Source organism: Lissotriton helveticus, chromosome 1_1, assembly GCF_964261635.1.
Source record: "Lissotriton helveticus chromosome 1_1, aLisHel1.1, whole genome shotgun sequence".
Taxonomy (NCBI): domain Eukaryota; kingdom Metazoa; phylum Chordata; class Amphibia; order Caudata; family Salamandridae; genus Lissotriton; species Lissotriton helveticus.
The window spans coordinates 1,154,470,026-1,154,497,003 of NC_136057.1; the positions used below are offsets into that span (position 1 = coordinate 1,154,470,026).

The 26,978-nt window shown below is 43.9% G+C and overlaps 1 protein-coding gene across 3 annotated transcripts in view; it reads right to left on the reverse strand.

The window, feature by feature from the left end:
- The window catches only part of TUBGCP6 (tubulin gamma complex component 6), a 610,570-nt gene that overhangs the window by 367,294 nt on the left and 216,298 nt on the right, over positions 1–26,978 (reverse strand). For all 3 annotated transcript variants that reach the window (XM_078678997.1, XM_078679005.1, XM_078679003.1), the window contains one exon: positions 24,751–24,860. In XM_078678997.1, coding sequence (XP_078535123.1) covers positions 24,751–24,860 — 110 coding nt within the window. The remainder of the gene's footprint in view (positions 1–24,750; positions 24,861–26,978) is intronic.

Below are 26,978 nucleotides of genomic sequence, written 5' to 3' on the forward strand. Positions count from 1 at the left end.
AATTATGTGTCACATTAAAAATATATAGCACTCCAACAAAGTAGTAGGAATATAAAACTTTAATAACATATAAATATATACAACAAAACAAAAACAGTAAAAACATTTAAACAACGAAGAGACCGTGGCAATTTCTTTTTAATTATCCAATAGATTTATTGAAATTGACAGCACCAATAATGAAATATTCTTGTCAGTAGCGGTCTGTTGTGCGAATAGTTCCAAGGCAGCAGAACGCGCTGAAATCTAGATGGCACGAAAGTGATGTCTAGTAAGTTGCCGCCCAGCAAAAAACGGCGTGGGGCGCCGCGGGGGTGAGTGAGTCCAGTAGGCACCACAGCTATTCTTACCGGCATTGCAGAATTACTGCTGGGGACAATGCCTGTGCTGTAGCAGGGTCACAGCAGAAACAAAAAGGATTCTGTTGAAGATGTTGTTGGTTTTCAATTTGAAAACAGTTCTGGTGTCAACTGCTATGCTAATGTAGTGGTTAATGTTTTGTTTTCTCTAGAAAATGTAAAAGAGGGGGAGGCAGTCCAAAGTTCCGTTAAAAGGGCAAAGGAAAGGATCGGTGGTTTGACTTATCAGTCAAAAAGGGGAGGGGGTGCAATAATTTTTCCTACCGGGTCACACTGTGCTTTCACCGGAAGTGAGGTCTGCAGGATGCTAGTAATTCAAAGTGAGGCTGGCGCCAGCATGGGAGCGCCGACGTCCCGCGGATACAGTTTCGTCACTCCACGGGCGATCATGGCAGTCATTCCCCATCGGGGGTCGGAGACTCCCGCGGCTCCTCTAGAATCTTCAAGGTCGTGGAGGACTACGGTGGTGGAGTCAACCAGTGACCGGGCCATTTCTTTATGCTGGGCCCGCTCTTGCCAGGTCGACCGCCATTTTGAGAGTTCGGCAGCTACCGGCGATCGCGGGGTCACATGAGCGGACGGGCTCCACCCTGCCGGGCGAGACGTTGCAGCATGGCCACAGTGGAAGAACCGTTTTCCGGGCGCCTGGAGCGCTGAGGGTGCAGCTGGGAAGTCTCCACCTGGGGAGGCGGGAGAGGCCTGTTCGCACCGTCTCTCCCTCCCAGTGCACCCCACGGCGTCTCGCTTGAGATTTGTTATGGCCGGACCAGGCGATGAGGACGAGGGGGGGGTCGGAGGCATGTGCAAGACATCCCCCCCCCAGTGTTGTCGCAGCCATTATAAAAGAAAGAAGTGTCCCGTCCGTCTTCGGGCCGGGCTTCCGGTGGATGTCGGCCGGACGCCCCTGGCTCTGGCCCCATGAACGGGTTTCTTGGTTTATCGGCTGCAGCCGGATCCCGTCGGCCTCGGCCCCCCGACCGTTGGTGGTCGGACCGGAAGAGCATGTGGCGGGACTACCTGCAACTCTCAAGGGCCACCGCGGCCGGACTGGGAGAGAGAGGGGAGGGTCGAGGAGACATTCCCCCCCCCTGCAACTGTTCAGCGTTGTAAAGGCAATCCCCTGGCCGGGTCCCGCTGGCCTCGGCCTCTCCTTCGGCTACACCCTACGTTAGGATCTCCTGGCCGAGGCGTGGCAGCAGGACCTGCCTTATATGGGCTGCTCCCGGCTGGGCGTAGCCGGAACCCTGCCCCACCTTGGAAGTTTCCAGAGTGGGGGTGGATGTTCTACTGACTTGCATTTTCCCTAGTCTATCGATTTTTTTGGCGTGGCAGGCGGTGGGACAGCGAGGGGTGATTTGGTTTCTCTTACTGTTTTTCTGGTCTCTCACCACTGGCATATTTTAACGTTTTCTTGTTTCTAGGACATTAATAGGTTTTATCATTACGTTATGTTATCGTTTCTTTGTTCGTTGTTTAATAAAAGTTCATGTTCATCAGTGGCCTACTGATTTTCGTTTTCCTATTTTTTTCTTTCCAGGTTGTTTCATGGTAAAGTTTCTGTTAACAGGATACAGTGATCACTTCGTTATTATTGCATATGTCCTTTTCACTAGGGGTGCTCTCTGGTCGGGCCAGATGACGTATCTCTAGTAAATGGTCCGGGTGAAAAAGGTGCATCAATCAGTGGGGAGTAGATAGGCATGACAGATTACATCGGGGGAGAACGGTCCGCATTACGTACCCTTTCACTACTTGCAAAGATTTTCCTACGTTTATTTGCAAACAGGGAATACCTCCAAAAAGAACTAATTCCCAAACAGTCAATGTTCGGACAATCAATCAATCAATGAGGAATGAAATAGGTACGACGTGTTAAAGGCTTGCGTTACCTACCCTTCACTATCTGCAAAGGGAGATAGAATATTCCTATTCTTCCTCGTTTGCAGGTAGAGAAGATCCTTAAGAGAATTAACTTCGAACAATTCAATGCTCGATTGAAACAATCAACAAGGGGTACTGTGAACACAAATGAACGCCGCTTATATACATACGCATTGCTATTTTCAACAGGTTGTTCCTAATGTTTCTATTTTAGCGAGGTCAAAAGAGATCCCATTAGTGGCCTACTGATTTTGCTCGATTCCTTTTGTTTTTTTACACGATTTTTCGCTATCTGCAAAGACTAAACAGAGTATTGCGACTCTGTGCTTGTTTGTAAATAGAGAATGAACCAAAGAGAACAATCAATCAAATGGAGAGAGAAGCAGGCACGACGGATTACAAAGGGGGCAAAGGGCTGCGTTAACTACCCTTCACTATCTGCAAAGAGAGAGTACTCCTAATAGAAATGAGGGGTGGGGGGCAGCAATCAAAGCAGATCAGTGTGCATAAACACGAAAATGTTTTTACTTACCACGTACTTGACATTCGACAGCTTATGATATTTGCTATTAAAAAACCATTGAAATTCACTGAAAAAACCATAGGTTATAGACCATATATAGTTAGGAATTAGCATTTACAAAACCTTGAAAATTCACTGAAAAAACCATAGGTTATAGACCATATATAGTTAGGAATTAGCATTTACAAAACCTTGAAAATTCACTGAAAAAACCATAGGTTATAGACCATATATAGTTAGGAATTAGCATTTAGAAAACCTTATTTTACTCACACAAAACCATTGAAATTCCATATATAGTTAGTTGCACTAACTATATATCGCGCACCCGCAATCCACTGCTGATGATGTCACATATTACATCATTCATGACATGGTCAGTGACATCACTGATGACATCACTGATGACATCTCAAATGACATCACTGATGACATCACTGATGACATCTCATTTGACATCAATGACCACATCACTGATGATATCATTCATGTGACAATACAATGCATCTCCTCACACTTTAATATAACCTCTGTTACACCCAGTGTTAAATACAGAGTATAATTTTTGAAACCATTGACACACCAATACTAGTTACTACATACGCACTCAGTGATTCCTATGTTTACACACACATTCACTCATTTACCCATACAATCATTCATACATACAATCACTCATCTTTACAACACTATCATATGCACTCATACACCTATACAGACTCTCACACTCTGTCACTCATCCATGGAGTTACTCACACACCTAGTCAGTCCTGTAAAGAATCAATCACACTTCCATTTTCTAATCTATACAGTTAAACATAGAGCACCTTACATTTTGAAACATATACTAACACATAATTACTCTCTTATACAATCATTGATACAAGTACACATTGATCTGCACAGAGTCACACACCTCCCAGCCAGCCACACACACACTCAGTCTCCCATACAAATACTTGGGCAATCAATCAATAACCCATATAGTTACTCATATAGCTACTGATCAACACATGCAGCAGTTTACAGAACAACAGACACAATGATGCACAAATTAAGACAGTTTAGTCACTAACCCATGCACTCAGTGAGACACATTTAATCACTCACTCATACAGTCAGTCACGCACCTACTAAATCCTTCATCCAGACACTTCTACATCTACTCATTCTTCAATATGTAAAACATATTTAAACTTTACAGAAACACACAGTCACTGGATGATGTCATCAGTGATGTCATCAGTGATGTCATTTGAGATGTCATCAGTGATGTCATCAGTGATGTCACTGACCATGTCATGAATGATGTAATATGTGACATCATCAGCAGTGGATTGCGGGTGCGCGATATATAGTTAGTGCAACTAACTATATATGGAATTTCAATGGTTTTGTGTGAGTAAAATAAGGTTTTCTAAATGCTAATTCCTAACTATATATGGTCTATAACCTATGGTTTTTTCAGTGAATATATATATATATATATATGCACCAGAATCAATACGATCAGGTGAGCACATTTTTCAATAGAAATATGTTTGCATTTAAAAAGTCGTCATACTGCATTTTTCAGAAGCTGCAAAGGTATCCATTGGAGGAAGAACAAGTACGGCATTCAGGTACAGTATGGTGACTTAGGGGACCAATCTCCTGGACTTAAGGAGAGTGGTGTGCAAGGTCCATGTGCAAGGTCCAAGGCAGCACCAGCAATACACCACCAACGGCACTAGGTCAGCCGGGTGCAGGGGTGCAAAACAACATTGGGTGCCCAATGTTGGTCAATGTGGATCGGTCTTTGAGCAAAGAGGCTGCTGGCTTGGACTGGGAGGCCAGTTGGGCTGAACCAACAGGGGGGCTCAGGCCTCACTATGCTCGGGGACATAGGGACACATTTACTCCTGTTCTCCACGGCCCAGGGGCGACAGGTGCAGAGGTGTCTTAAGGAGTTGGGTTTTTCTTACCAGGAGCAGTCGCGGTTGAGGGGGCCAGCGAATAGAGGCTGCAGGTGACGTCTAAGAGTTCATGAATGGTTAATCACATTTTGGAACTCATTTTGTTGTGCAGTAATGCACTAAGTCATGTGTTTTAATTGGTCTGTACTACAAACCTTGAATAAATTAAAGCTGTGATTAATACAGTGTTTATTGCGTAATGACATATGCCAAACATTTGATGTTGCAGAGCCATGCAGAGCAAAAAGCAAAAAAAGTACATTGAAATCACTATAAGGGAGAAACCTGGTTAAGAAGGTATTTATCAAATTAAATCTTGTCTCAAAATTTGTTAAATGCAGCCTGCTGGTTCTTGACATTTGAAAGAATGCAACCTTAGGAGCTGGGAAAAATACATCAATAGTGCAGTAAGCACCTTTTCTTTTCAGAGGGAATGGCATACCTACAAAATCTATAGAACTATTTCAATACTATTCTAACGTTCACAATTTATTTCCACATAAGTATTATTGGCAACTTAAAGTATGTACATTTTTTAAGTTTTAGATTTTCATGCTTACCACATGTGGAATTTCCTGGGGTGTGGAAGAAGAGAGAATTTGCTTCAAGAGCTTGTAGATTTTATGTCTTTGCAACCGAGACACTCGCACATGTTTCTATACCTACCCACATTTCTTTTTAGAAGTCGGAAAACAAATCTTAAATTTCTGTTCAAAAACATGGATTACACACGGCTAAATATACAATGCTGTTTTATTTTGAAGGTGAACATAATACACCTGTGATAAGTTAACCAGGTTGTTACAACTTGCCATCTGGGTTGAGAGATATGTGAACAGAGAGGTCTAGTACTTTAAATCCTTTATAGTGTCAGGTTAGCCATGACAAATTATATTTTTTCAGATAACTGGACCTATGCACAAAGGTACATTTACAAGCATAGTGCATTTGTAAATGTACTCATGCACTTTGGTATAAATCTACACTTGCTATTGCTATTCACCATTTCAGAGTGTAGATTAACACCCAAATGCAGACTTACAAGTATTCACTCAATGAAAACAATGGCTTGATACATTGAAGAGTAAATTTACGAATGGTGGAGATCTCCACCAAAAGGAATTCCCTATGGTAAAGTACAAGGAAAAATGTAATGTATTTTTTAAATATACAACATATTTTAATGTAAAATAAAAAACTGTACATTAATTTAAAATAATTGGTATTCATTTTTTGATTGAAAGGAATCTTATATGGCTAACTGGTGGCCTCAATTGTAACAGCACTGGTGTAGTAAAACAGGAAAGTGATGTAGTAGAGACTGTTATAATGTTTGGTGTTGTAAAAATATTTTTTCGTTTTAAATCCTCAGATTTTACCATTAAAATTAGAATGTAAACGTACTTTGTGTGAATTAAATAAAATGTTACATGATTTGTGAATTTGTTTGATATATACTTAGTTCTGTTTTGTTTTGATTTTCAAATAATAAGGATTGCTTAAGCTGAGTACCCGGCTTCGTGTAGTGATTGAGTGGGGGTCTAAAGAATTTAAAAGGCGGGGAACCATTGATCTATTAATTCATAAAATAAAATGTTACAGAATAATAACCCAAATTAAAGACGATTCAGAGTTTGGCGGGCAGGGTACTCTGTCACAAATGTGAAGGAGTATTCAGCCCACCAACCTTTCGGTCGACATGCCCTATTGTGAGTCAGGCAGTCCTCATTAGCTCTATTAACAGAAAGCTCACTCTGACAGCCTGATGGAGTGCTGGGCATCGGAGTTAGGGCATCACACTGCCTACCCTATTTAAAGAGGACAGTCTGATGTCCTTTTCATTCTGTCCACCACTGACAGGGTAAACCTGGTGGTGACAAATAGATTTTTTTTTATAATGGCCCCACACCCAAAGTGAAAACACACCCTGGGTGTGGTGGGTTATTAATTATTTGTTTTTCAAAAGAAAACTCATTTTGTGAGTTTGTCTCTGAAAAACAAAAAAGTATGGTGGATGGTTGTCAAAACCAATGGTGGCAGTCCAAACTTTTGATACCTTTACGGGAACCGCTGTGACTGTAGTTATATTGAAGCTTTAGCGATCACCCAGGGATGAGCTCCACGTAAGGGCGGTCTGCTGTCAGTAAGGGTGGCATATGTAATGTCCTCCCCATCCCTAATGGACTGAGGTAAAACAGCCACATCCTAAATTGGGCCCAAATCTATATTAAATATATCACTAAAAATATAATAAATTCATTTGAATAAATGTAAATGAAATGTAAAAAAAAAAAAAAATCACACCTCACTAGCATATCATTATCTAATTACAGCGTAGTAGTAGCGAATAATATCATTATTAAATACAGCGTAGTTAGGCAAACTCCGTTTGCCTAACTACGCTGTATTTAATATTTTAAAATTGATACTCTGCCTGCCTAACTAATTGCTGCCTGATCTCACCGGTGCCACTGACATCAGGATCGCACTATCGATCTCTGTGCCCCAATCCGGTTTCGTTTCTGGCTGAGGCCATCTTCAGCTTGCAGTTGTTGTTGTTTGTTTTCGGTGCCTTCCCTGCCCAGATCCCCGCCCAGCTCCCGCCTCCCAGCTGACCATCCCTCCCACTGAAACCATTTGCCACGCTCCCCCGCTGCAGCGCTGTGACCGTCCTGTTCTACACAGACACGGTCGCTCCAGACGCTGCTCCCCGCTCTACCTGCCACCTGAAGTGCTTCTGCCTCCTCGCCTCGCTCTTTTCACTGCCATTGCCTGCCTCGAGATAGCGCAAGTACCCATCAACGCTTTAACTGGGTTTTGAACATTATTTGACCATAGCGCTCCGTTTGCCTAACTACGCTGTATTTAATATTTTAAAATTGATACTCTGCCTGCCTAACTAATTGCTGCCTGATCTCACCGGTGCCACTGACATCAGGATCGCACTATCGATCTCTGTGCCCCAATCCGGTTTCGTTTCTGGCTGAGGCCATCTTCAGCTTGCAGTTGTTGTTGTTTGTTTTTGGTGCCTTCCCTGCCCAGATCCCCGCCCAGCTCCCGCCTCCCAGCTGACCATCCCTCGCCCCTCCCCCTCTTCTATCCGCATATGACAGGTATTCCTGCGCGCAGCGGTCACGCGCAGCGGTCGCGCCCCATTCGCGCCGAAGGTGCGCCAAAGGTAAGCCCGTCTACGCCCGTCCGCGCCTGGACCGCGACCAGCGCCCGTCCCCCTGCCCTATGCCGCCCCCAACCCCCAGAGTAACTTATGATGCCACTACTCTCCTCGCCTTCAACGCAGGACTCACCCCTCTATGCTGCGTAGCTACCCCAGGACGTACCCACGGCCCATTCTCCTGCCTCTCCTGTAAGTTCAACTGCGTCAGGACCCTCACCAAACACACTTCCTCCACACTCAGCTCCGAACCCAACGACTTGAAATGCATCCTACTGAACACCCGCTCGGTCCACAGACACGCAACCGAACTCTGGGACCTAATCGACACTGTGTCACCTGACATTGCCTTCCTCACTGAAACTTGGATGAACGCATCTTCTGCCCCCGACATCGCCATAGCCATACCGGACACTTACAAAATCATTCGAAAAGACCGCACCATTAAAAAAACCGGAGGAGGCATCGCCATCGTCCATAGAAACACCATCAAAATTACAACCAGCTCTGACGACAATCTTGCAACCGCCGAACACCTCCACTTTCAGATCCACACCGACCCCAGGACCACCCTTAGAGGAACCCTCATCTACAGACCCCCAGGCACCCGATCTCAATTCAGCGACGACATCACTGACTTCGTCAGCCCGCACGCCCTCGCCTCCGAGAATTACATCCTTCTAGGAGACCTCAACTACCACATTGACAACATTCTCGACAACAACACCACCACCCTCCTGGACAACCTGTCCAACCTCGGACTCAAACAACTTGTTGACACCCCCACTCACACAGCCGGACACACGCTCGACCCTATCTTCACCTCCAGCAAGCACATCTCCTTCGATCACACTACAGCTCTCCACTGGACGGATCACAGCTGTGTTCACTTCAGCTACAAAACAACCCTGACCCACAACCGGCCACAACTCATTCCCCGAAGAAATTGGAACAAAATCACCACCGACCGACTCCTCGCATCCCTCAGCCAAAACACTCCCACTCTAACAACGGACCCAGACCAAGCGGCCACAAACCTCAGGCAATGGATTACACACAGTGCGGACGAACTAGCACCCCTGAAAAAACACCAGTTGAAATCATTCAGCAAAAAGGCTCCCTGGTTCAATGATGACCTTAAAAAATCCAAGAAGACATGCCGCACCCTGGAGAAGAATTGGAGAAAAGAACCAACCTCAGACAACATGACCTCCCTCAAGACAGCCACCCGCAAACACCACCAACTAATTCGATCCGCCAAGAAATCAGCATTTAAGGACCGTCTCGACAACAATTCTCATAACAGCAAGGAACTCTTCAATATCGTCAAAGAATTCACCAACCCTCCCGCAGCATCCAACGACATCACTAACTCCCAAGACCTCTGCAATGCGCTATCCTCCTTCTTCTACAACAAAATTGCCGACATCCACAACAGCTTCAAGAATACTCCCAATGACCAACTCACCCCACCTCCTTCTGATCCCACCCCTCCAACTAACTATCTCAATTCCTGGAACCCAATCACCATCGAAGATACCATTCACCTCATGAACTCAATCCACTCTGGCTCACCTTCTGACCCCTGCCCCCACTACATCTTCAACAAAGCTGACTCCATCATTGCTCCCCAACTCCGCGATGTCATCAACTGCTCCTTCAACTCAGCCACCTTCCCAGAAATATGGAAACACGCAGAACTCAGCGCCCTTCTGAAAAAACCAACAGCAGACCCCTCAGAACTGAAAAACTACCGACCCATCTCCCTCCTCCCTTTCCCGGCCAAAGTCATCGAGAAAGCCGTCAACAGCCAACTCGCAGCCTTCCTTGAATCCAACAACTCCCTGGATCCCTCACAGAACGGCTTTCGAGCCAAACACAGCACCGAAACCGCCCTCATTGCGGCGACCGACGACATCCGAGCACTCCTGGACAACGGCGAAACAGTGGCCCTCATTCTACTCGACCTCTCCGCCGCCTTCGACACTGTCTGTCACAACACCCTCATACAACGCCTCAACAACATCGGCATACAAGGAAAAGCCCTGGACTGGATCATCTCGTTCCTATCCGGGAGAACACAGAGAGTCCGACTCCCCCCTTTCTACTCAGAGCCCACCGAAGTCATCTGCGGCGTACCTCAAGGCTCCTCACTCAGTCCCACCCTCTTCAACGTCTACATGAGTCCCCTCGCCTCCATCGCACGTCGACACAACCTCAACATCATCTCCTACGCCGACGACACCCAGCTGATACTTTCCCTCACCAAAGACCCCAACACCGCCAAGGACAACCTTCACGAAGGTATGAAAGAAGTAGCCGAATGGATGAAACAGAGCCGCTTAAAACTCAACTCAGACAAAACTGAGGTGCTTATCCTTGGATCCTCACCCTCATCTTGGGACGACTCTTGGTGGCCTTCCGCTCTGGGATCAGCGCCCACACCCACTGACCATGCACGTAACCTTGGCTTCATCCTAGACTCCTCTCTCTCAATGTCCAGACAAGTCAACGCCGTATCGTCCTCCTGCTTCAACGTCCTTCGCATTCTCAAAAAGATCTTCCGCTGGATCCCCCTCGAAACAAGAAAGACTGTCACCCATGCACTGGTCACGAGTCGACTGGACTATGGCAACACTCTCTACGCCGGAATTACAACAAAATTGCAGAAAAAGCTCCAGCGCATCCAAAACGCATCAGCGAGACTCATATTAGACATCCCGCGCCAAGAGCACATCACCGGTCACCTAAAAAACCTCCACTGGCTTCCCGTCAACAAAAGAATTACTTTCCGCCTTCTTACCCACGCACACAAGGCCCTTTATAATCTAGGACCAGAATGCCTCAACTCCCGACTGTCCTTCTACTATCCCACCCGCCAACTAAGATCATCCATTCAAGCCCTCGCCGCAGTCCCACGCATCCGAAAAACCACCATGGGTGGCAGATCCTTCTCCTTCCTGGCTGCCAAGACCTGGAACTCACTCCCCACCCACCTTCGCCTTACTCAGAATCACATCTCCTTCAGAAAAGAACTGAAAACTTGGCTATTCGATAAACAATGAACCCCTCCCTCTAGCGCCTTGAGACCCTCTGGGTGAGTAGTGCGCTCTATAAATGCCTGAACTTGAACTTGAACTTATACTTACTAAATGTAATTAAGTTATTGTTTAATTTAAATAAATAATTGAATAAAAGCTTAGTATAATGATTTAAAAAATACATTAATTATACATTTTTGGAATTACACAAATTACTTCATTTATATTATAACATTTTGACAGTAACAAAAATGTTATATATTTTCAATATTGAAGTCAAAATAATTTAATGAATTTAAAATTATTTTCTATGGAGTTTTATTTTAAGTCCTTGCCTTGATTATTTCCTATGGGAGTATGCTGCAATACCTGTGAGTTGCCATGTGCAGGCTGGACTTACTTCACGGCTGGGATGAAATACATTTACCTTTAGTAGCTTTAGAAGTATAGTTTGTGAATAGCAATGGGAACGGGTGTTTGTATTATCAAGTCCTTCCTTACCCCTCTCTAAATACACCTATTTTGTAGTAAGTATTTCTGATTTTCCAACAACTCATTCTAATCCCTTTTACATTTACTACAAAAAAGTATATTTACTTGCAAGGATATCTGCGTTCATTTGCTACTTTGCTTTTTGCATCTTTTCTATGCAATGGAAGCAGAGATCTCTGTCCGTAAGTTAGTGAATAGCATTTTGAAGTATGCGAGTAGTACTACTGCAATATTACAAACTTCTGCTTGTGAACAGGTCCCAATGTGTTTGGAACCAGCAGCCTTAGTAATTTACCCTTTATTTCTTTAGGGTAGCTACTCCTCATACATTCACTGAACATATATATTACCTTCTGGCGGTCGCCAGTAGGTAGTCAAAGTTAGGACCTTGTTTCTATTCAAAAAGCATTTTTTCTTTTCCCAATAACTTTGGCACCGGTTGACGAATCATCGCGAAATTTTCAAAACTAGTGGAGCTCTCTGATCAGCTCCTGTCTTGAAAGTTTCGGGGTGATTCGGCAAGCGGGGCGGAGAAAAAAAGGGGGGCCCCGAAACGTGTTTTCTCCATGTTATTTCCCATAGGAAACTTTAGATACTACTACAGCCCGAACTGCTAAACAGAATAACACCAAATTAGGCAAAAAGGTAGCCCGTGGTTCAGAAAAAGATCTTTTTGTTAAACGGTGTAAATCCGTTTAGTAGTTCCTGAGAAATTCAAAAAATAGAGGTCAAAAAATCAATTTCCCATAGGAAACTTTAGACACGGTTACAGCCGAAACTGCTGAACGGAATTACACCAAATTTGGCAAAGAGGTAGCCCTGGGTTCAGAAAGAGACCTTTTCAATAAATGATGTAAATCCATTCAGTAGTTGCTGAGCAAATCAAAAAATTTAAGTTTCGATATCTAGAGGCGCAGTGGATCCACGGACCCTCCTGACCACGAGCTTTATTCTAATTGCCTATCAACACTCCAAACCAGGAAGTGTTGGTAGCCATCTTGTGCCTCGGTAGAATTTGAGGTGACATGTGTGGAAACACGCCCTGTGGCCGCGTTTTAAGTTGGGGAATTAATTCCATCTCAATCCTGAGGGCCCCTGGGGGCCAACTAGCCCACCAGGTGCTTCCAGTAAGTACCACTGCTCTGCATTGCAGAGAGGTGGTCCAGACCACGCCCCTTTTTACACCTCTCGGCAACGTAGCTCTGTGGCGCTTACTGGAGGTACCTGGTAGGCTACTTGGCCCCCAGGGACCCTCAGGATTGAAGAGGACTTTATCCCTCAACTACAAACGCGCCACGGGCGCGTTTGCACAGTGGTGAAGGGAGGGGGCGGGGCCTAAGGTGCCATGTGTGCAAACATCCCCTGTGGCGCGTTTAAAGTTGGGGAATTAATTCCCTTTCAATCCTGAGGGGTCAACTAGCCCACCAGGTGCTTCCAGTAGGCGCCACTGCGCTGAGTTGCAGAGAGGTGGTCTAGGTCATGCCCCTTTTTACACCTCTCTGCAACGCAGCTCTGTGGCGGTTACTGGAGGTACCTGGTGGGCTAGTTGGACCCCAGGGAGCCCCAGCATTCAAGGGGACTAAATCAAACTTAAATTGCCCCATGGCACAGTGGTGAAGGGAGGGGGCGGGGCCTTCGGTGACATGTGTGCAAACACGCCCTGTGGTGTGCTTTAAGTTGGGGAATTAATTTGTCTTCAATCCTGAGGGTCTCTGGGGGCCAACAACCCCACCAGGTACCTCCAGTAAGCGCCACTGCGCTGCTTACTAGAGGTACCTGGTTGGCTAGTTGGACCCCAGGGACCATCAGGATTCAAGGGGACTTAATCTCCCAACTTAAAACGGCCACAGGGCGGGTTTGTACACGTCACCTCAGGCCCCCCTCTCTTCACCACTGTGCCACGCCCCGTAGCGCGTTTTAAGAGGTAGTTTTAATTACCCAGCCCTATTATGTACTAGGGCCTTACAGAGGAGGTCATGCTAATCATAGGGGTATCCAAACGCATAGTGTTCCCTAGTGTAAGTAGGCGTTTTTGCCGTATTCTAAGTGTCTTTTAGCATAGCAATGGCTCTAGGCCTGGTTAGTCAGAGTCAGTTACCACCAGTACCCGTCTGAAAAAGTTGTGGGCAAAGGATGATTTTGTAACAAGGCCTCTTTCTGCTCCTCTGTTGGTTCTTTCTGCACATGTCTTGCTTCTTCCTGCACTTTTCTTCGCCTTTGGGGACTTCTGTTGCTTCTTTGGCATTTCTTTTGCTTCTTTCTGTGCATTTTTTCTTCTTTCTTCACATGTCCTACCTCTGCAGGCATAGTTAGAAACTAGCATTTGAAAAACCTTTGAAATTCACTGAAAAAACCATAGGTTTCAGGCACGTTATAGTTAGAAATTAGCATTTAAAAAACCTTTGAAATTCACTGAAAAACCATAGGTTTTAGGGAAAGTTATAGTTAGTTGGACATTTCACTCATACAAAACCAGAGACATTCCCCCGTTATAGTTAGTTCAGCTAACTAAAACACGCGCCCCCGCAATGTACTGCTGATGACGTCACACATTACATCACTCATGACATCACTGATGACATCATCCATGTGATAATTTGATGCATCTTCTCACACCCTAATATAACTTTTGATACACACTCTCTAAATTACAGACTGCCATTCTCAAAAACATACACTCCAACAGCAATAACTACATACACACTCACTGATTCTTAGGTTTACACGCACATCCAACTCCCTCACCCGTACAGTCATTCATACTTATGGTCACTCAGTACAGGACTATCATATGCACTCATACCTATATAGACACTCAAACACCACCACTCATCCATAGAGGTATGCACACACCTAGTCAGTCATGCAAATAATTAATCACACTGCCATTTACTCACCTATACAGTTATACACACACCAGCTCAATCACTCATACAAATACTAGCACATTCTTACGCTCTTATACAATTACTGATACAAGCACACACTCATTCTTACAGCCACTCTCACAATCACACACTCTCACTTATAGCCATTTATATACTCCAACACACATATATACTGCCTTTCATATATGTAGTTACACACACATGTACCCATGAGATATACATTCACTCGCCAACACACCCATACACACACTCAACCACCCATACAGTCCATCACAGATGCACTCTTGAAACCATGCACCCAGTGAATCACCCACTCACACATCTATGCACAGAGTCACACACACCCCACACACATAAACACTTAGGCACCCATACAGATACTCAGACAACCAATCAATAACCCATATAGACACTCATGTAGCTATTCATAAACCTATGTAGCCGCTTAGACACCAACAGACAAACGGATACAGACATTCACACAGTTTAGTCACTAACCCATGCATTCAGTAAGATACATTTTAATCACTCACTTATAGTCAGTCACGCACCTACCAAAACATCCATTCAGACAATTATACACCCACTCATTCTTCAATACGCCTTTCACTATATATATATTAAACATAGTTAAACTTTACAGAAACACACAGTCAATGGATGATGTCATCAGTGATGTCATTTGAGATGCCATCAGTGATGTCACTGACCATGTCATGAGTGATGTAATATGTGACGTCATCAGCAGTGTATTGCGGGGGCGTGAGTTATAGTTAGCTGAACTAACTATAACGGGGACATTTCTCTAGTTTTGTACGAGTGAAATGTCCAACTAACTATAACTTTCCCTAAAACTTATGTTTTTTTCAATGAATATGTATATATATGTATATGTATATATATGTATATATATATATATATATATATATATATTCACATGTAAATATACACTTACACTGATACATGAGGGTTTAAAAAGATTATTTTTAAGTCAAAATCACTGTTGTCTCTGCTACCTATGCTTTAGCTGAACTTAGATATCACTCGGTGTCAATTCCTGACAACTTCACATATAATCCATTATGCTTCAGTGCAATCTGTTGCTCTTAAAGGTCATACAACAGGAGATCAACTATAGCGGGAAAGAGAGGATCGCTTTTTGCCAGTTACTATGGCATCCACCCAATACACTCTGTTTATCCTGAGACTAAGCTTCGTTGCAACCTGGAGTCCCCTCCACACATTTCTCACAAGTGATGTGCACCTGTATCTATGCTTAGCGTACTAATGATCAGTCACAATCTTCTCAAAACTTTGAAGGAGCTATGGCAGCTGTAATGCAGTTTCTAAAGGAGTTTACCCATGCAGTTGTTTAGATCCGTCTAGCAGTTCAGTGCCTCAGAAATTTTATGGCAATCTTCCAAGTTCACTCACATTAAATATTACATTATGTTTCACATTTGTTTCCAGAACTACAATGCAAAGTTGGGAATGTACATTCTCTATCTGAACACAACAGCCGGTTTTAAATATGTCTCTTGAACAGACAATATGAGAAAATGTTCAGTCCTTCCAAAACAGAAGGTATTCATGTTGAATCCAAAACACAATCAGTGGAGAAGATAATTTGCACACCACAATATTCTCACTTTTTCTTTGGGTTGAGGGTAGGGTAATAGAACTTGTCGTAAAAAGATATGGGGGTACGTTGATAAAATCTTTTAGCACCACAGTTTCTTGCCACAGGGAAATATTTTTTTCAGATTCACCATAGTCAGAAAAGGCTGCATTTTACTTCAGCAACAGACAAGGCCATAGAGGTTGTTGCACTTACACACTTATAGCATGTTCCTCTGCCATGCAGCATGGATGCTTTGTTTTTTGATATGATTATACTGTGTTGGACTACAAAGTCCAGGATCCCTTTGTGCTGCGAGTGGCTTGAGGAGGGGGTCACAGCACATATATCTCTTTCCTTTGCCCCACGCCAAGATATGACCGTCTGAGACCAGACCCACGCCACCCTTCTTTCGCCCTCTTTTTTTGTGTTCCTACCAGGATGGGAAGACATAAGTCTAATGACATTAGTAGTAACTAATGGGCCCCCGAAAGGGGCAGAAATAATCTACCTTTATGATTTATTTATTTTTATCTCTGCATGTGATGTCCTTAATGATGAAATAAAAATTGTGGACGAGGAATTAGGTTTACATGTTCACGCCCAAGAATCTAACCATCTGATCAGGGACATGAAAAAATTGCCTCTAACTAACAGTATGGCTCAACAGCACATGGACCCCATCCAGGACTGTCCACTTGAGTGTGGTGTGAGAATGTTTGTCTCAGCTGAAATTCATATGATGGACACCCAACAGGTATATACTGTCACAGAAGGGACCCCATTGGATTCAGAGTCCTTGGTTTGCAAGCGCATGAAGAAAGAGTCAGACTCAACTCAGCTCGCTGTGGACAAGGCCATTAAGGGCTTGCAGTTCATTTGACAGCGGCCAAAGGTGGTACTACGCCAGCTGTCAGCTCCTGGATGAGCTTGCATTGCCTCAAGCTGAATTCAGGAAAGTCCTAAATAGTCCTGTTTGGAAACTTGGCCCCTAATTAGTCTCCTGCCTGGTGGCTGGATGAACTAGGTCCCTTACACATTCCAGTGACCAAGGTTAAAAAGTAATAATTGATGAAAAAATGAACTTTGGGCATCAAGTCAACACTATCACCTCTTTCAGTTTTTATCTACTCAAAACTTTTTTTTAAATCTTGCTGTTTATCCCTGATCATAGCAAAAGGTCAGTATTTGCCTCCTTAATCTTAACCAAGTTAGACTATTGCAATGGCCTTTACCTGAACATACAGGAAAAACACTTGAGAAAGCTCCAGACGGTGCAGAATCCTGGGTATTCCAAAGTTCCAATCGGTGGCTAAGGACATTCATAATCTGCACTGGCTTCCGGTAAGAAGTCGCATCAAATGTAAGGCCTTATGCATCACCTATAAGGCGCTGCACAACATAGGCTCTCTGTTTTTAGGGCTGTCTTTGAAGTGGTATTCCCCCTACAGACCCCTTTGCTTGGAAGGGGCAAATCATATGCGACTACCCAGAATCCGAAAGGCCAACTGAGGTGGAAGGAGCTTTATAGCAGGCTCCATCAAACTTTGGAATAGCCTACCAACCCGCATAAGATTCTTGCCTACATTAATGGCCTTCAGGAAGGAACTTAAAACTTGGCCATTTAGTAACTTGGCTAGATTTATTTGCTCAGGACTGCTAGCTTCAACACACCGTTGGTATTCGTGTGCTCAAAAAATTGCTTTAACACAACATAACAAGGGCCTTGCTGCATTATTGGCAGCAAAGAAAGTGCCTGTAGAGTCTGTCTGTTACAGAGAAGTTAGTAAGGAGTTAGTAGGGTATGCTGTTTGGTACGATGAAGGAGATGGGTATCCAAGCTGGGAATACTTCAAATACAACTAGGGGGGGTAAATGTGACCTTAAATGGATACATGACAAAGTTGTGGCCGTGGTACCTTCTGTTGCAACCCATGCTTTTCTGGTGATGCCCCTTCCAGCTGGGCTTACTAATTTGCCTAAAGAGCCAACCCTCATTTACCCCCATTGTCTTCCTCTCTTTATCCAAGTAGAGGATTCTGGTTACAAGAATTTGTCTGCTCCACCACAGGTTGTGGTATTACATTTGCCTCCTGGTGTTAGACCATATGTTATCCTTTTAGGTAATGTACCGCACTTTTAGGAGTGAGAGAGGGAAGATTATTCCCAACTAGAAAATAAGGTTATGCATTGGTTTAGCACATTAGTGAGGATGGGGCCCATCGGTTGCCACATTATCATGGGGAGATGGGTTGGGTCGGTAGGTGTGGGTCTGAAATGCTTTGGGAGAGATTGTGTGGTGGTCAATTTTAATCAACGGGGTTTGGGTGGTGGCTGCACATGTGCTGGTGCAGGCTCTCAGGCAGTATGGCACCCCCACCTTCAATTTCTCTGCTATCATTTTTTGTTTACTAGATTCCATCAAGTTAAGGGCTTCCCCCCCTGATGCAGGACCCATCCCTGCAGAGTGCTATGTCAATTTCTCATATGTTCAACATTTGTACATCAAATCGAATTGCTCCACTGAACCTTAGGAAGCACCACAGCGGGCTACCTCAAGCATGCCAAGTTTCTCAGTCTCCGAAGGCCCCTTCTGTTTGTTTGCTTCCCAAGTGTGTTGGTAGTATGCATTTTAGCGCAGAATCAGTCAGTTTGAATGTTGTCGGTTTGAATAGCAAGAAACACAATGAGCTGTGTTTAAGAATATTAGACATTACCAAGTGATCTGTTTGCATGAAACATGGGATTTTTCCAATACTGTCCATTTGGATAGTGATATATCCTTTGCCTAGACAGCGATCCCTTCACCTTCTGGCAGACCCAAAGGAGGGATGTTAATTTTGAATCCACTCTCTCAAGTGTAAGCTCGAAGAGCTTTATACAGTCTCCCTTAATCCAGGATGCGTCTATCACATTTTCTAAACTGACCACATTTTTGCTGTTAAATAGTTATAAGGCTAACTCCGCAAACAACAATGCTCAGCATCTCCACTCGCTAAGATCACTTTTAGACACCTCAAGGAGAGTTGTCAATCCCCATGCAGGCTTATGTTATTGGTAGATTTTAATATACACCCATGGTGCAGGGATGGTTCCATCATCTAAGGTGAAGTTTAGATGCACATATAGTGATACCTTCCATTTGGAGCACACCAGATTAGAGGATCTCATGAGCTCCATTTGCATGAATGTAATTTAGTATGTTACAGGGATAAACTTTTTAACGACCTGGTCAGCTCTCTACCACCCACTTCACAGGGCGTAGTTGTTCATCAACCATTGAATTTATTTTCATTTCTGCCCCTCTTCTTTAATAAGCAACATTAACATAAAATCTAGTGGTTTCAGCGACCATAATTTTGTCTGTCTCTCGTGGAGATGGGAAACGTTGTCAGATAGGGACTCTCAAAGGATCATCAGCAATGGGGTCAAGGCGTCCCATTAGGTCAGGAGCCTGAAGTGGTCATGGGTGGTTACTGTGGTTTCTATGGTGGAGTTCTTCAACAGTTGCGCTAAAGACTTTATCATTTGGCTGATAGAAGACTCTCTTGATCACAATATTCAGAGTGCTTCTTATATACCTCCTAAAAAGGTTTCAGAACTTTTTGACAGTTCACAGCCATATTTCATTATTTCATTTAAATAGACGGTTTGATAAACTGTCCTAAAGCTTAAAGAAATGTACAATAGGCAATGCGGTCCAGCCCTAAAGACAATGCTTTAATAGCCTCCTGTTGGTTGAGTTATAAAATAAAGCTCAAAAGGTGAAAGAATTTTCCAAGGGATAAGGCATACAAACAACATTTCCAAGTCAGTTTATTTTTTTAAATTTTTTTTAAAGTTTTATATAGCGCGAACAAGATCTTTGCAGATAACAGAGCGCTTTACAAAGGCAAGGGGTAAGTGAGTGGTAGGGTGGGTACACGAGGGAGCATAGTTAAGAAGGTAGGTCATCAATGCAAGTAGTACAAATAAGAGGGAGCATGAACAATCAGGTAGGTCGATAATACAAGTAAAACACATGTGCAAAGGGATCAAACAGGTAGTACAAATCGACGCAGAGTCTTAAAAGATCAAAAGTAGCAGTTCAAGTGTATTTAGCCATGAGGATAGCTTTAACTTCTTTCTTAAAGAGAAGAGTGGAGGAGATGAGCCTGGTTTCAGGAGGGAGTGAGTTCCAGATCCTAGGCGCCATTCCTGAGAAGGAGCGTTTGTAAGTTTTTTCCTTCCGGAATCTTCGAGGCTTCAGCAGAAGATTGTTTGTGCTTCTTGTGGTTCTGGAGCCACCGGAGTTGCTTGTCCAATAGTGTTAAGTTTGGGGAAATCATTAATTACCCCATTTTTTCTGGATCTGATAGTGGTTTGGTTTGATCTCACATTTACCGGTTATTGGATGAGGGACTTTGAGGTTACTTAGGACACTAAACCTGATGACCACAATATTGTGGTATCGCCTCAGAGTCGGAGTTACTTGGTCTTTTAGTTGGAGGAGGTGAAGGCTGGTATCCTGTTGCTGACAAAAGGTAAAGTCCCTGGTCCAAACGTGATTCCACCTGATTTATACATCAGTGAACGTCTGGGCTTGTTTGCTTACTGAAACCATTAGTGTTGCTTTAAGGGGAGGTCCGCCTTCCTCTTAGTCTACTTCAATAATCATACCTGTCTTTAAAAAGGGAGATAAAAATGCTCCCCATTGCTGTGGACCGAAGTCCGGACTAACCGTACCAGGCTTTGGGCGTCTCCTGGGAAGCTGAAAGGGTGGGGGAGGGGCTGGTGGTTTGGTAGTAGTGCAGCAGTTTTAAAAGCAGGGCCAAGTTCCTTGCATATCCAACAGTTTTCAGGCAACCATAATAGTGTCAAGATAAATCTGGTGATTAATGTATCTACTAGAGAGAGATGGGAGTTTAGTCTAGTGGCAGTATTTACTCATCTAAGTTACCGCAGAGAGTTATGCCTGCTGTTTTTTACCAGTCTTTCATTATCCTGATGTTGCTAAATTTGGATAGAAATAAATTCCTATTATTAAGGTCAACTCTAACCACTGAGTTATGTTCTGAATCCTGCGTTTGTTCTTCTCCAGACAAAGCAGTCTAAAAAAATGCCTGCCAGTATGGATGACATGTGAATCCTACACCTTGTAGTTCTCTTTGCCTTATGCAACATTTTTTATACACTGATTTACACACATATGATTGTCTCACTATTTGTGTGTGATGTAAAGTGCTCCAACACCCTACACTGGTATGAGAGGTGCTATAACAAATTACATGTGATAGAGAGGCTACGGAGAGATGAGGGGCACTGTTAGAGGGTGATAATGAGGGAACCATTAAAGGGCCCCAATAAAGATTGTTGTATCCTGGTGCACAGTAAAGTCATAATTTACTATGATTTAAAAGTGAATACAATGTAATATATAATAATAAATGTTTGGTGGAGTGCACCATTTTTCCCATATGTTCTTGGGGGGTAACCCCTCAAAACTACCCTTTGATGTGAGCAGGCTTGCTCACTGCACTCTCTATGCACCATATGGGGGCTGGTCTGACAACATTTGCCAGGGCTGCTTTGGGTTCCCAGTCCGGCACAGTATAGACCCATCTCGCTGACTGACTCTGCTGTGAAGGTCATAAATAAGATTATCCTCAATAGGTTAACATCTAAGGTGGAGCAAAACCATGTTATTTCAGATCTGCAAAATGGTTTCAGACCTCACCTGGGTATGATCGAGGAGCATAAGAATCTGTATTTCATCATTAATCAAGTAGCCAGATCTGGTTCTATCCATTTGTCCTTCATGGACTTTACCTCAGCCTTCGACAAAGTAAATAGGGTGAAACGTTGGTCCTTGGGAGTGGACCTGGAGTATTTCCTGAGTGATTTACATAAGAATATGTTAGATGTTTGTTACAACAATGACAGTTCTTGTACCTACACGTTTGGAGAAAGGTCCTATTTTTGTTTTTGTTATATAGAAATTATTTAGAAAATTCTCCGCTGTCAAATGTGATAGATCTTCCGAAAGTTGGGAACCGCTCAGTTCCTACACTATTATAGTAGATGACTCAGTTCTGCTAGCCAGAACTGTGTCAGGGCTTCAGAAGTTATTTAACTCGTTTGTGGCTTTTATGGATGTACCATGTCCACCAATTTGAATACGTTTTTGTTTTGGTAGTGAGTTTTATGAACAACAAGAATAGAATCTTTCATGTTCAAGGTCACAAACTTCCTAGGGAGACATCCTATCCTTATCTTGGGGTCCTTTCTGACAGTGCTGGTGCCTGGTCCCCTCTCTTATCAAGTAAAAAGGATGTGTTTTTAAGGTCTGCCGCCTTCTGTTTCTACTTTTTCCTCTCGTTGGGCAAAAAGCCAATAACTGCCCTGTTGAAAGTATATCAGGTGAAGTGTGTGTGCTCGGTGGCCTATGGTTCTGATATCTGAAGGTAAGCAGATATTGTCACCTTGCAACTTGTTGAAAATAAATGTTGTCAGTCCTTTCCTTCCTATATTGTGCATCAAGAATTGGCACTTACCTACCTTTGAGACCTAAAGGGTCTTCGTCCCTCGTGAGATGGGTCACTATATGGGTTAGACCTGGGTGTAAGTTGAGTCGGGCTATCCTAAGAGATTTTCTTACTTTAGATAAATAGCAGTCTATCCTATGGTGGTTGAAGTATGTAAGAGACTATTCTCAATATGGGTAGACGGGCAAAATTTGAATGCCCTAGTTCCGTCACAAAACCGGACCTAGCTTGGTACCGTAAAAACGTTCTCATGTGGCAACGGTTTTTAAGAGAAAACGAGGAACTACCAAGCCCTTTGTTGGTTGTTTCTCCTGAAAATCTTGCATGTTATCAAACTATATTTGTGATCTGTTAGCAATTGTTCACACTGATTCTTGCTAACAAGACTTAGGCTGAATTTCCTACCAAGGTTGTTAGCATTCCCTAAAGCGTCTTGAAAAGTCAGAAATCTGGGTCCTTGTGGCTGTGACTTATGGTCACACAAAATATCTTACACTTGGTCATGTTTTGTGAGTTCTACAAGCCTCCAAAATATTTTATTCTGCCTCTACTCAGGGGTAGAAGTCCCACCCTAATGTTTTTACAGATACTGTCTGATGAATGCTCAAGCTATTCAACTGCTAGATTTTTAACTGTAGCAGTTAACCTCAGAAGGACATGTAATGGTTGACTTGATCAGCCATGAGGGTCTCTGGATGTCTGACTGATTTAGCTTTTAATTATCTAGGTTTTGCTCTATGCTATTAGATTTTTTGTATTTTAATTGATGTTCGGTGTATCTTATGGCACTGTGTAATGTATTATTTGGAGTTTTATATGAATTGGTATCTCAATATATTTTATTGGCTTATGTATTTGAACTTTTATTGATCTTTTATGGTTAATCTTATTTAACCAAATAAAGACTTTTGATGGTGACTACAAAAGGTTATTTTAAAGCTAGATTATAAAAATAGTTTACCATGGTCATCAGAGTTCGAAAATCTCTACTGCACATGCATATCAGAATAATACTGCTTGATTACTACCTTATCATGTATCGCCAGCTCTGCATGCGCTCCTTTAACTTAATGCATCAAGTTTAAAGCACTCTATTCTGCTCACAGATTCATTTATAACCAACTGCATATTTCTTAAGTGACTGTTCCAAATATGATCTTTCAAAACATGAAACCAAACTTGTACATTTCAGGAAAACAGTTGGCGTTGTTCTGTGACTATGCAAGTCTGCTATAATTTGCTATCACTTGTTTATACAGCCCTGGCAAGTTTCCAGGAGACACTGCTCTTTACAAAAAACAAATATCATAGGTTACTATAAAACAAGGGGATCAAACTAGCAAAGGGGATCAGAACATTCAAACCTGTCTTCTGGGTGAGCTGGAGCTGCAACAGCTCTCCATAGAGGCTGCAACAGAATTTGCCACCAATTAAATCAGCAATACAATTCATTTTTATTATACACAGTGTAATTCCTATTAGTAAAGGACAGGAAACAATCCAAAAATGCCATCTTACCAGGATAGGAATCTGGAATACACACCCTTTGAATATAATTTTATTTGCCTTTTAGGAACGTTCTAAGCAAATACTGGCAGTGCAGCCCTTTAGACGTGGACCAAGAACCTTCCTAAGAGAGCGTAGACTGTGACTGTACATATTGTTGGCCCCACAGGAAACTTGAAATTAGTCATGACTCTTCTAAAGGTTGCCATGGGTAGGGCGTTGCTAAATGTGCGCCAACTCTGCATGGTGCACATTCCGAAACCCTGGGCATCCTTACTGTGCTGATAATTTAATAATGTCTGCATGTGCACTGGAGATTCCTTTATTTTGTAAAGGGTTCACCTTCTTTTGAGCGTGTGCCCTCTGCAGCATCTATCACAAATGCAGCCTTCCAGAACTTTGTCTGTTACAAAACGACACCCTTTTGAGCCTGAGTGCCATTTGCACACTGTCACAGGGTTGTAGATTTGACCCCATCTCTTCATCAAAATATGGCTCGAGACTCACCATGCCATCTCACTGAGCTGAACAGGGTAGAGGTAATTAGATTGTGATTGGTCCTGAAAAAGTGTTCTTCTATACTAAATGTCTTCAAAAACATGTGCTATCAATCATTAACCCAGAATTCTCCCTTCTCTTTCCACTATAGCTTGACAAAGCACTACTATTAATTCTAATGTTTGTCTTAATTATAATAACAAGCTTCGCAGAATCTAGTGTACAGGCAGAAATTATAATTATAAGATTATAAATGGGGAAACAATTGACACAACGCAATTCCATAATCATACCTTGTGTACGGTTCACAGCAGGTTTTCAATAGTGACAAGAGAACAGGGTAAAATTCGTTGCTGCTATTCGCAAGGGCCTCTTTATACAAACAGGATAATAACTTCACTCCCTGTAAGGAAATGTGACAATAAGAACATAGAAAAGTGCAATTTTAAGAACGTATGAGTTACTTACCTTCCGTAATGATGTATCTGGTAGAGACGATTCTAGCCGCAGATTCCTTCACGTAGAATTATCCCCAGGCGTGAGACTGGATCCGGAAACTTTTTGCCCAGCATCTCTGCGCGCCAGGGGGACGGCATCACGTGGCTCCGCCCAGGCGCCGCCCGCGTACGTGACGTCAACGAGGTCACATAAGCCCCACCACGGCGCACCTATCAGTTTTCTTCAGAGAACTTTTCTGCGCCACAACACGGAGCCATCCGACAAAACTGTGGGAGTATGGGAACAGTGTGCGAAAGAGCAGAAAAATTGGAAAAAGGAAGGGTGACAAACAACACCAAAAGGAGCAGTGTCAACACTGCTGTACCCAAAGGCAGGTAAGAAGAAAGAACAGAGTGCAGCCCTGAGCAGCCACCCTGCCAGCATGTAGACTGCCCCCCCCCCCCTTGAGACAAGGGACACAAGCAGATATGTCACAACAACATGTAGCAGGGCCATGACCCCCAATCAAGAATAAAAATGGGACACCAATTCCAAGACAAACAGGGAACGACAACCTCCAAGGCAACCCCGTCACAGAGTGCGACAACCCCCCAAGGGGCAAAGTGCAAGGCACGACCAGGGGACCCCAACTCTGAGGTTAGCAGAGGTCCCAGTACACTTAGTATCCAAGAGGGAGGGGGGGAGGGAACGAGAGGAAAGGCAAGCCTCCAACCTAGAACAGCCAGAACAGAGGGGCACAGGAGTACCCCCAGATCCATCCTCCAAAGCGCAAATAGAGGAGGAAGGAACAAAAAACAGGACAAAATAGCCTGTCAAAAAAACAAGGAATACACCCACCAGAGACATAGCAACCCCCCAGGAGGCGAGTGCAGAAGACCAAACGAAAGGTCCTCGCAGAACGGGGAGGATGGGCGGGCTGTGAAGGAATCTGCGGCTAGAATCGTCTCTACCAGATACATCATTACCGAAGGTAAGTAACTCGTACATCTAATAGAGACTATTAGCCGCAGATTCCTTAACGTAGAATAGATACCCTAGCCCTACATCCGGGGAAGGTGGGTCTGCGAAAGGACCTCACCAGCCTGAACATAACAGAGGGTCCCACAGGGGACTAGTCCAACAGACAAGCGAAGAGCCTCGTCCCCCCAGGCAAGGGGGAGCCCCCACAAGCAGAACACTACCAACCCCAAGGGGGGAGTGGGAAGAAGAAAAAGAAGAAAGGAAGCCCATTCACCCTCAACAGAGGAACCAAGGGAAAGCCAGGGGAGGGCGAAGCACCCCACGCCCCTACAAGGCAACAGAACCTCCAACCAATGCTAAGGCAAGGAGGAGGAAAATAATAACCTAGAAGGCCCACGCAAAAGAGGGAAAGAAGGCAAGCCCACCACAGACGGAAGGCAACAGACCAGACAGAACGGCGCCAACAGCAAGAAAACAGTAGGAAGCAGGAAGAACAGCCCGGGGCCCCCTGGAAGACCAGCCAGGCTACACCAGGAAGAAGAAGAATGAGGAGGAACACACAATCTCAGCCTCCAAGATAGAGAACATGAAGTTGAAGAAAGGCCCGGACACACCGCAGCGAGGGCTCCGTGCACACGACTCAAGAAGCAGAACCAGAGCTACGATGCTAGGTCGCAAAAACAGCAGGTCAGACCTAGCGCACAGCGCAGCGACCCCGAGGAAGACACCCCGGGCACCACCAAGACAGTCTAATCCAGCAAGGGGAAAGTACACCTGCAACATACATGAACGCCATGGAGAGCAGAAGGCGACCACAACCCCCAGCACAGCATAAGCTATATAACAGCTACCACTACCCCAAATAGGGTAAGTTAAGTCCCAGGACATAGGAACCCTCTTTGGAAGACCTTCCGCAGCGGAGGACAACAGAAAAAAGTTCAGCAGAAGGCTTATCAAGCAGCCCAAGAGAAAAACAGAAGGCCTAATCTCAGGGCCAATCTGGGGCAGGTAAGGCAAAAACACACACAGCAAGGAAGGGCCATCCAGCAGCCAACAGAACCACAGCCTCAACAAGGAGGGCTTGAGTGGCCATAATACACAC